Source organism: Centruroides sculpturatus, unplaced genomic scaffold (genome assembly GCF_000671375.1).
Source record: "Centruroides sculpturatus isolate CEXI.00-Female unplaced genomic scaffold, Cexi_2.0 scaffold730, whole genome shotgun sequence".
Taxonomy (NCBI): domain Eukaryota; kingdom Metazoa; phylum Arthropoda; class Arachnida; order Scorpiones; family Buthidae; genus Centruroides; species Centruroides sculpturatus.
In genome coordinates, this window is record NW_019385577.1 from 186,440 (window position 1) to 198,847 (window position 12,408).

A 12,408-nucleotide genomic window follows, 5' to 3' on the forward strand; every position below is an offset into this window, starting at 1 on the left:
GATGAATCATCATGAAATATTTGAACAAGTGGAAGAAACCCATGGGACAAGCAAGTGAAGTGAGGAAGCAAAGCCCTCCCTAGTTTAGTTTATAAAAAGAATTAAATAATTTGTTAACATGACACTTTTTATCAATAAGTGATTGATAAAATTATTGCTAGGATTCAACCCCTCTGATCCCTAACAACCTGCCTCCCCTGGGTTTTTGATTAGAAATTTAGAAATTTCTAACACACATTCAAAGCCCTGTTGAGCTATAAAAGAAAATAATGTCTTCTGAATAGTACATTTACAGAATAGTTTAATATACTTCTAAAAGTTATCTAAATTGATTATGATTGACATGTGCATAAATTACAAATTTGGAAAAAAGTTTATGAAATACACTTTTAAAGGAAAAGAAATAATACAAAAAACGAAATTCAGGTCCAATTCCAATGTACAGTATAGCATTATAATGATACATGAAATATTTTTTTGGCATGTATTCTCCCTGAAACTAATAGATTCAAAGCTTGTTGCAACATTCTTGCTAATAGGTACATTTTTTCATTACTGCAGTATATTCAAAGGTATTCTCAACAGACAATACACTGTCACAATACAGATACTATTAAGAAATGGTTTACAAAACATGACTTAATTCTTCTTACAATGGTATCTTGGAACTCAAACACTGCAGAAGTTGAACTTTTCTTGGAACTCAAAGACAAAGACTGTCCTTCTCTTTGATGTATGATATCTTTATGGTATTCATGATTTGGTAGTGTTAACAGATTGTGTTAATTTTTTTTGAGCTACAAAACAATGAAAATCTGTTAACAAGAGTTTGGGATGTGTATTGAGTGAGCCCAGTTATGCTTATTTCATCTCCTTACTTTTATTGCATTATTTACTTTTTCCATTGTTATTTAATCATCTATTATTTTTTAAATTATTTTTTGCATTAATTAGGGCATTGTGTTATTTTAGTTTTAAATTATGATATTTTAGAATTAAAATGAGCATTTTTGGGGTTTAGAAGTGGATTATTCACTTTACATTATTCCTTATGGAACTTGAATACACTCTAGAAATGAATTGAATCTGAGTTCCAAGGTACCACTATACTTTAATAATTGCTTAAAATTCATGCTTTAATCTAATTCAGTAAGTATGGGTATAAGATGTTTGAGTGGTTTGCAAGACATCATGTCAGCACATACCAAGATTTTCATGAAATACTTCCAATATCTTATTAAATCCATACTAAGTGAATTTGGGATTTCTCACAGATCAAGAGAGTATCTGATTGGCCACTTAATACACAGTAATTTTTAATTATTTTTATAATGACTTACATCTTTGAATGCCAGAATTGTACTGAATTAATAATAATTTCATCAACTGTTTAATATGCTATTTCATAAAAGCATTTGTTACAATTAATGAAAAGGCAGAAAAATCTTTAAAAAATTGAGTACAACATTGGTAAAAATAAAATTTAATATTGTTGTTTTAATAATAATAATTTGATATTTAAATGTTATAATTGCATTTACTGTTTTGTGTAAAATTGATTGAATTATTACTAATTATTCTATAGAAAAAAATGCAGAATAAATTCTGATATATTTCTGTAATCTTAAATTAAATCAAATCATTTTAATAGTATATGAATCTGGCCATTTGAACATAAATGATAGCTAATGTTTATCAGTTCATAACAATTATTGTCATTAAACTTGCACAAAAGTACTATTTGCATTAAATTAATACCATAAATCTTGGTTAAAGGTGGCCCATACATATAAGCTGCAGAAGCAAAACTTGTACAGGAATATTGTCTTTTTCATGGATAAGATACTCTCATAAATAGGCTGCAGCTTGTAGCCAAGATTTTAGGGTACAACTCCAGAACAAAATCCAGTAGGAAAGGAACAGTATCACTTCTGAAATGCTTTTGGCATTGCAATGAATTTTACAAGCAAGTTTATAACCTTGTACAGGCTACAGCATGTAGCAAGTTTTATGGTATAAGTATTAATATCTCCATAACTGTTAGAGATAAAATATATTTTAATGATAAAAATTCAAGTGAAAATAATTAAGACTTTAATTTTGTTCAATAATAATAATGTCAATATATTAAATAAAATTATTATAATTGAAAAATATTTAATATTTTGATTAATTTCAGTATTTCAGCCAAATTAAGTTCAAGAACAAAAAGTATTTTACAAAATCTTCGAGAATTTGAATTGCGATTCAGAAACAAAGGACAAAATTCGTCTGAATTATTAGATGTTGGTCCAAAAGAGAAAATTAGTGATGATCAGAGTGATTATGGAATAAATAGTAAAGCAGTAGAAGCAAGATCTGGTAAGAAGATTTATGTTAAATATAAAATTAAATTTTAATTAGAAATATAAATAAATTAAGAATTAGTATAGCTTTAAAAAAAGCAAATATTCAAAAAAATGAATGTAAACAAAATAGCTTACTGTTAAATTTGTATTTAATGGTTTGCTGATGTTTTTGGTACAAGAGCCATAGAGACTAAGCTGTGCCATTTGTATTTAACAGTTTGGTCTTTAAGGATGAGACTTTGTTAAATATAAATATTTTGGAAATATTTAAAAGAATTCTTTTTTAATATTTCTTAATATATTTTTATCACTGAAATGCATTTTACTGGTTACATATACATCAATCTTTAATGCATTTCTTTTTAAATTTCATATTATTTAATCAGTATTTCAATAAAATTCATTAATGCTTTTTATTACAGTTTTTCTCTATCTTGGTACTAAGATGGGTAAAGGCTAGCTTGCCACCATGGGGATCAAATTTGAGTTTGGGTTGGAAACCTTGAGGCTTTTTCATACATACATTGTGCCTTGTCAGTCACCCTCCAGCTTCTCCTATTGTAGGTCTGGGGTTGAGCTCATCAGAAACTTGCAAAATAAGATCTTAATGCTTATAGAATGGGAAGAGTTCAAACCAAAATAAATTCTTAAGTAGAATGATGATTGCTTATAGTTTACTATTGGTTGTGATTTTCATTGCATTTGTAATGAAAATCCACTTTCTTGTAGGCTGTCAAAATTTAATTATCTTTTTTTTAATCTTGTATTTTTATTTACATGTAGCATTTACAAAAAAAATGTATGTAAAAATACAATTTTTTTTCTTATATGCTGTAATATGATGCATCATAATGTGTAATAATTGTCATTGAACATATGTAATGTGTTTTAATATTTAAGTTAATTTTTTATTATTATTATTTATTACTAACATTAATTTTTGTATATAAATGTAATGATTAGTTTGTTTTAAAAAACTTTTAAAATGAAATACAATTCTGGTATTTTTGAAACTGTGCCAGTAATCTTTGTAATTCAAACACAAATTATTTATTGTATTTATACAGACACTTGGCAAATCACAGAATTAAATTTTATTCAGTTGATATATGTTCTTTTCATTTATACACATTTCAGGCATTTCTTGCCCCTCTTCAGCCAACTTGCAGTTTTTCTCTGTAATTGTTATTTTGTTGACCCTTATGCATCTTCTGATGATTATGAAATACAATGTTTTCCTAAGAAATATATAGTGACTAGACTCTGGTTATTGTAATTCTGTATATTGTAATTGGTCATTTAATGTTATCAAAATTAGTAGGATCCAAAACATGTAGGTTAATCTTGTGACATACCTACTTTTTTCCTCAAATATATTCAGTTTGTTTGTCTAGTTATGGCAACACAACACTTGGATGATCTGCCTAGGAGGATGCCTTCTGGGAGGTCTTTTTAAGGGAAACTGGCCCCTATTTAGGCATTACAGACATGGAGAAACCCCAGAAAACTCCACGTAACCAGCCCATCTGAGCAATATGCGAACCCACGACCAAACTCTCAGTGTTCAGGGAACGAAGACAACTTAGCCACTGGTGGGCCTTAAATATGTTCAGAAGTGACCTAATTTTTTATAACTGTTTTTAGATATACAGTAGAGCATCGATTATCCGAAAGTCAATCATCCAAAAGAATTCCAGTCGGCAAATTTAAATTTTCGCCAGTGCTGTGGCACTGCAATCTTTGGCTATGTCTTGGGCTACTCAAATATTTTACGTTTTTGATACTAAATTAACTTCTGAAGTATAATTTTTTATTGTTTTTATATTTTTCAATATATTTATTTTGTTCGTACAAAATAAAAAAATAATTTTTAACGATACAATAGTCTTCGTTAGGCTTAACATCAATGAAAATTCAACGCAAAGCGACACGCAACAGAGAAAAATTTCAACATGGGATAAANAATAATAATAATATCAATGTAATAAATATTATATATATAATATAGTGTATAATAATCAGATTAGGAGAATAACTATATGTGAACTTCTGGTTTGTGTTATTTCAATTCAAAACTTTTCTCCTGAAAGCAGTTAATAGATGACCGGAACAACTCTATTGTTAAAGGAAAGGGCAAGCCAGTACTAATTTGAGGTGGAGGGCATATATTTTATACCAGGGGCAAGCTACTACTAATTTGAGGTGGAGGGCATATATTTTAAATTAAATAAATTAAATAATTGTTTATTAGAAGTACAGGCAATGTAATTACAATGATAGGATTATCCTATGTCTAATTCTATAATTGAATGGCAAACAATATAAAATGTATTTATTTTTGTAAGTTATTTTTAGCTTATGGAACTAAAACAATATAGCTAATATTTTTAAATTGAAAATAAACATTTTTTATAGATTATTATTACCTATAAATATATTTAGAAGTTATTAATAATTGTAATTTAACTTTTATATTTAGATGAAATTCTCAATACAGAAAAAGAATCTGCAATGCAATGTAATACATCTGTTGATAATGAAGATTTTTGGTCATTTTTAACTCCAGTTGATGTATCAAATTTATTAGAAAGTTCCAGGAAAACGAGGTAAATTCTAAATTTTACAATTTTATCAGTTATATAACTTGATATGAATAGAATATATTAATCTTATTTGCAACAGCTAAAAATACAATAAAAATAATGTACTTCTGCATTATTTCTCAAATTTGAAAGTTTATATTTCTTATTCAAGAAAAAAATCAAAAATAATTTTTTTCTGTAAAGCTTTACCTAATAAATCTTTATTATTAAAGTTAATTCTGATTTAATGTATAGAATAAAAGTTATAATTGATTCTTTTTTAATGTAATAAAAATAATAAGCGTGTGTGTGTGTGTGTGTGTGAATGAATGTAAGTGTAAATTATATTAAAGATTATTAATAATTAAACCAAAGCATATATTCAAAAGTAAAAAAAGTTAAATAAAGAATTATTCAAAAATAGTGCCGAGGCAGATGGTATTCTTTATTGTTCAAAAGTAAGTGTAAAATGTTGAAACATTTTTATATTAGATGTACCCTATATTTGTGGAATGACTGACCATTTATATGTGGCATGCATATAAATGAAAGAGACCAGCATTAGCAGATTTAGCAGATTAGCAGATTTAGTTGCTGTTTAACTGGCATGCCAGAAACCATGGGTTTCTGACATGCCAGTTAAACAGCAACTAAAATTTAAAGTTAATCAGATCCTACAAAACTAGTTATGAATTAAACATTAAAGAAAACATTCTTCCAAATACTGTACAATAAAATAATAACATTGTAATTTAACTGATTTAAAATCAGGAAAGGTTTTCATTTACAAGACATTAAAAAAATTAATGATTTATTGACAGTGAGTTTCTTAAATTTAATGTTTCAAAAATCTCTTCTTCAATTTTCATTGTTTCTTCTTGAAGAAGTTTTGGTATAGATTTAGCAGTTTCAGTAATATCTACTTGTGTAGTAAAAGGATTTACAAAAAATTTAGCCATGGGTTTGATAATGGTAAATTGTCGAAATCTACTTTCAAACTGTTCCAAAAGTTTTTTAATATGAGTAATAAATAATGTTATGTCAAAATTATTTTCACCAGTTGCTTTTTTCATCCTTGGAAAGTGTACAAGAGAATTTTTTGACAGATTATTTATTTAAAACTATATTTTGGCTTTGAATGCTTTTATAGAGCTAATCATTTCAGCTAGATGTTTAGTTTTTCCCTGGAAATCCAGGTTTAAACTGTTCAGTTTTTCACATATGTCAGTTAAAAAGCCAAGTCCATCAACCATTGTAGGTTATCTAATTGATCAAACATTTGAAATTTTGAAATAAGGATTTTTTTTATCTCTTCCAAAAGATTAAAAAATTGGCTGAGCTTTGCCTTTACTTAACCATCTTATATCTGTATGTAAGATAAGGTCAGCTTGGGAAGATTGGTCCTTTTCTACAAGTGTTTTAAACAATCTGTGAGATAAAGGATTTGCTCAAATTTTGTTAATTATTTTAATTAATAATTATTTTATAACAACAACATTCATAACATGTTCAAAGAAAAATATTTTAGCACAATAATTCTTGATGTATGATGCAGTGATAATATATAAAGTTTGGAAAGAATTCATCTTTCTTGCAATAGGAAACAAATCCATTATTATCCATTATTGCAGCTCACCATTGCTGGTGCACCATCAGTAATTATTGCTAATAACTTGTGTAAAGGCATATTAATTTCTGTTGAGTAATTTTTAAAGATGATATAAATATCTTCATCCTCTGTTTGCTCTTGCATTGGTAGTAACTTTAATACTTCTTCTTTTACACTAAAATCACTGAATACCATTCTTATCATTACTGCCAATTGCACTGTATCTGATATATCTGTTGACTCATTTAATTGTAATGAGAAATACTCACATTCTTCCAAATCATTTTTCAACTGACTTTGTAAATCTGTTGAAATTGCCTGGATTCTTTTTGTACTTGTATTGTTTGATAATGGCAAATCTTGTATTGCTGAAATAATTTCTTGCTTATTACAAAATCTTTCAAATAATAAATCGGCTCCAACGAGAAATGCTTCCTTCATTAGTTTACTTTCTAGAAATGTTTTTTGTTTTGCCAATAAATGAGAAATTTTAATGGAAACAATAGTGGCATTTTTATTTTTATTTACATGGCTGGTAAAAATGCTTGCTGGGTAGATACTCCCAATTTTAGTTGATTAAGTTTTCTTTTTCTTAACTTAGGCGTATAACTAACCTCAAGAGAACTGTGATTGGTTTTGTAATGACGTTCGACATTGTGTTTTTTTGCTGCTGACACAACACTGTTGCATATTAATCAGATTAATTACTCCTTACTTTTGATAACAAAGTAGTCTTTCCAATCTTCGTTAAAAAGATAAGTTAATTGTTTTTTACTTGGATTACTCATTTTGGGGTAAAATGTTTATATACCAAAAAAAAAAACAAACACAACACGACGATAGCATGTGATGACAACAGTGACAAATAATACATACTACTAATACAATAGAGTCGCAGTTGGAGACATGATTATAATAGGCGTGATGGATTAGGTAGGTCAGTGTAGCCAATTTATCGAATTTCTCACTACATCTAGCAAGATTTTAGAAACTAAAGTAACTTTTTATTTTGTTTATTTTTAAGATTTAATTTTTTTCTATTATTTCAACACTTTGCTCGCAGCAAAGTGTTGGGAACAAGGTTGGGAACCCCTGTATTAAACAGTATATTCATGATTACATGTTAGCAAATGTTTATGCCATCTGTTATTTTCTTAAAATGTTATGAAATGTTAAGAGAATATAAAATACTTTAAAAAATAGCTATATTTTTATATAATTTAATATTTTCTGTCTTAAACTATGATAAAATATAAATGAATTAAATCCATAAAATTACTGTACATTTTTAATATTAAAATAGACATTTTGTTTTCTCTTTTAGGTATCAGTTAAGAGATCCTGACATAATATATAATAAAGAAAACATGGAATTAATTTTAAACAATTGGTTTAAAGATTTAATTACAATCCAAAATGTTATTCTTGAAAAGATTGAAAAGATTAATACTACTGTTAATATGGAAACCAAAGTGCCTGATGCAATTGATCTTCCATCAAATGAAACCTCTGAAAATAAAATTAGTGATGTAAATAATACCACTTCCATCAGTACAGATCAAAAAACAGAACAGTCAAAAACAAGGCAGTCAAAAGAAAATGAAGTAACTTCTGCTTTAACACAAAAGAAATTTAAATATTTCTCTGGTGGCCTTGGTAATTTTGTATTTGTTTATGATCAGTTTAGATTATCACAGGTCGATCATCAGTTACTGTCCGAACTTGCTACTTTATGTTTTCAGACTGGAATATATGGGGATTTGATAAAATTGAATAAATTTTTTAATAAAGATCAAATTAATATGCAAGAACCAAATAATCAATATTATTCTGTATCTTCTGAAATTAATTCATTTTCTATGTATAATCATTTGAATGTTACAAATAGTTTAGAAGATTCTCTTGTTCAACATCATCAGACTTTTAGCAAAAACGAAATAAAATCAAACGTGAATGATAATATTTTGAAAAAATCAAGTATACTATTGTGTTCGATTATAGATACGGAGAAGCAAAAGGTCGATTTACAGGAGATCGATCAGACTCTCGAAGCACAAAATTTAAACATTCCAAAAAATGGTGATATTCCTTTTACTTTGAGAGCTGAAAAATCACTTTTAAATAGCCTTAATGAAGGAAATCCTGTAAATGGAACATTGCTTATCCCATCTGTACATAAATCTCAAGAAGATATTGTTCAGTTTGAAAATTCTTACCAAGGACCTGTAGTCTTTAAAGATATTAATTGGACTGATGATGATTATTTATCTATATTTATTCAAAATTTTTTCCATTTGCTTGATCTTGGGAGAGTAAGAGAAATTATTACCATTGAACATAAAAGTATGTTCAAAACTTGGCTTACATTAATAAAAGGAGCTATGCTTTTAAGTGAGGATGATGATTTCAACAAAAAATTTATATCTGGACAAATAAATGCTGCCATTCAAAGTTTGGAAAATAGTGCTTGGACTTCAATTGTACTTATTGCTCATTTATTTAAGTAAGTGAACTTAGTATTCCATAATTTTATTTTTCCTTATTTCTTCAATAATTGTAAAACTAACTAATTAAAATGCTATATAATAAAATAATTATACTAACAGTAATAATAAAATTAATTTATTGGTTAACATAATCTGTGAAAACATTTATGATTAAATTAAATACAGTGAATTAGTAGATTTATAACAACAGTTTAATAAATAATAATAATAATGTTGCTGCATTAGTTATACCAGTCAAGTAACAATTTTATTTTCTCTGAAATTTTTGCATTTTTATTGAGTTAATTATTTCATTGAGCCTGTTAATTACATAATGAAGAAGGAATTTCTTTGTTAAATGCAGTTTCACTAACTATAGTATATTTAAGAATATAGGTTTTTCAAGATTTGAAGGAAAAGATTTCTTCTGATGCAAAAATAAACTTTATGTGTTAAATTTATACTAGTTAAATTCTGTTAGCATTTTTGTCAACAAATGGAAATGTGAATTAGTCCTTTGGACTAATTAGTTTTTGTAAGAAACTTAGTAAAGCAAATTTTATTTATTTATTCCAAGTAATTTTAAAGTATTCCAAGTATTTGTAAAATATTTCTACACTAAAAGAATTTAATATTTGAATTTTTAAATGTAATATTTCTGGTATTTAGAATATTTGAATATAAATATCAATATTTTGTATTTGAGTTTTCAAAGTACTTAATATGCATATCTAGTATTTGTATTAAATATTTTTTTTTAGTAATTCTTTGTCTATGTCCTTAAATATTTAAATTTTTGTTTATATATTATCCATGTAGATCATGTTTATAAATAGTTTCTGGGTACAAATTCACTGAGTTCAGCGTTAATAAAGCTTCTTTAGTATTAACACAAGTACTTTCGACGAGTGTATAACCGTCGTCTTCAGGCGAAAAGAACAAGTTTTTAATAAAACGAACGTGCAGGATGTTCCAAAAGAACATAATATTTAAATTCAAACAGGCGTCCGGAAATTCCGTTACAAACGTGTGAATGATTTTTGATATTTCAAATCTTCATATTTTACGATGCTAGCGGCGCATGCGTGGAGATGCTACCGCATTGGCGATACGATGTTGGGCGCGTTTCGTTTTTTAGGCGGGGTGTGGATTGCCTTCTATCGACGCCTAAAAAATGAAACGCGCCCAACATCGTATTGCCAACGCGGTAGCATCTCCATGCATGCGCCGCTAGCATCGTAAAATATGAAGATTCGAAATATCAAAAATCATTCGCATATTTGTAACAGAATTTTCGGACGCCTGTTTGAATTTAAATATTATGTTCTTTTGGAACATCCTGCACGTTCGTTTTATTAAAAACTTGTTCTTTTCGCCTGAAGACGACGGTTATACACTCGTCGAAAGTACTTGTGTTAATACTAAAGAAGCTTTATTAACGCTGAACTCAGTGAATTTGTACCCAGAAACTAGACAAATATTGGCGTGAGTTTTTAAATTTATTTTTTATGTTTATAAATAGGACTTATAAGACAAAATATTTATTTATAGGACAATCTTTGTTTTTACCAGTGAAAATAAAGATTGTTTTGTCTTATTTTTGACTTTTCCTTATTTTTGCTAATTTGAAAACACACCAGTATAATAAGTCCTATTTATAAATAATAATGGATAATATATATACAAAAATTAAAGCATCTTTTAGTACAGTCGACCCCCCCTATAACACAGGTTCCTGTAGTTCAGATTCCTGTATCACGGTGAAAAAATTGTGACAGTATTCATACAAACATGCTAAAAAAACTCCTAGAATTCGGTAAAACATCATCACCGACTCGTGTTGTGACAGGATTGGTCGAATCTAGACCAATAGCGGATATTGTACAAACTGTTGAGTTTAAACGAGCAGCGGACCTACTAAAAACCATTTATTATTTAACGTCCATAAAAATTATATTTATATTAATGATGTCTCTAAAGTTCAGCGAATTTTTCACAAAAAATAATTTATCAGGAAGCACGCGAGCGCTATTTGATGACAAGCTCCACGATGAAAACAAGCTTAAGCAATGGCATAGTCAAACGGTGCACACTTGGTAAGTAATCTTACAATTTTTTGTTTATAGCATAGTTTATATGGATTATTCCCAAAAAATTATACGTATTTTGGAAATGTTGAGTCGAATTAGTCTAGAATCGATTAATTTTATGGAAGAAACCTTTCAAACAGCTGTAGTCTGTAAACTGCATACATGCTGCCGGGCTGTGATTGGCAGGACTCGTAGAAAATGGATTCATAAAAACCAGAACGTATCTACTGTGTTATAGAGGGTAGACTGTATTTTGCCCAGCTTTAGTCATAATTAACAATGACCAGAATGTTGACAATTGAGAGAAAATAATGTTTTTATCAAGATTGAAGAATTTACCAAATATTTTATGAATTAAATTCATCTGGATATAAAATTAGTATCATAAATTAAAACATTAATAATTTTTAAAATATAATTAAAACAAAAATGCACAAGCAAATTATTTGTTTTAAGCTATATAAAAATATTTTTTTAGACTGGTTACAGCACATCCTGCCAAAGTAATTGAATTGTGTGTAAAAAGAAGTCATCAGGTCGCACCAAGAGATGTTTTGTACTTGGCCAAAATCTCTGGCTGTTATCCAGAATTGTTTATGACATATGTTGATCAAATTCTTGAACCGTTTCCTGTGCTATATCAGTAAGTAAAATATAAAAATATTGTTTGAATTTGTTGTTGTATTTAACTTTCTTTTATAATTTTTGGCATTTGTTATATATATATATATATTTATACTATTAAAAAAGTTTACTAAAATTAAAANCGGGAAATCCCGGGATAGAATTAATTATTTTTAAGGTATACAAAATATCTTGAAATCAAATGATATGATTATTTTTCATTTTTTAAAGTAATTTTAAAGTTCTGTAGCCTCCAAAATCATATTAATAATGTTGTGTAAGGTCTATAGGCCTATAATAAAAATTATCTTTAAATAACGTAGAAATTTTCACAAATAGAAAAAAATTAATTAAAGTTTGCTGGAACTGCATACAACAACAAAAAAAAATGTTTTGAATTGAGTTAAAAATTAAAAAAAATGAACTTATAACTTAGAAGGTAATTTTCGTTTTTTAAATAAAACGTAATACAAAATATTGCAAACTTTTATAAGATTTTAAAAAGCAAAGATGGTCAATACTCCGATAACTCACTCTAATTCTTATTTTAGTAATGAAAAGTCTTGCCACCGAGAATGCCCTTTCCGATTCAATTGATGTGATTGGAATAGTGTTTAATGCATTTAAGAGAAGACAGATATTATGTGTTTTTTCACCTGTAGCCTGGAA

The 12,408-nt window shown here is 27.6% G+C and overlaps 1 protein-coding gene across 6 annotated transcripts in view; it reads left to right on the top strand.

Annotated features, from left to right (window-relative positions):
• LOC111640284 (Hermansky-Pudlak syndrome 5 protein homolog) overlaps window positions 1-12,408 on the top strand; it is a 94,060-nt gene that overhangs the window by 63,678 nt on the left and 17,974 nt on the right. For all 6 annotated transcript variants that reach the window (XM_023386289.1, XM_023386290.1, XM_023386292.1 and 3 more), the window contains 4 exons: window positions 2,180-2,361; window positions 4,828-4,954; window positions 7,864-9,042; window positions 11,594-11,758. In XM_023386289.1, the coding sequence (XP_023242057.1) occupies window positions 2,180-2,361; window positions 4,828-4,954; window positions 7,864-9,042; window positions 11,594-11,758 (1,653 nt within the window). The remainder of the gene's footprint in view (window positions 1-2,179; window positions 2,362-4,827; window positions 4,955-7,863; window positions 9,043-11,593; window positions 11,759-12,408) is intronic.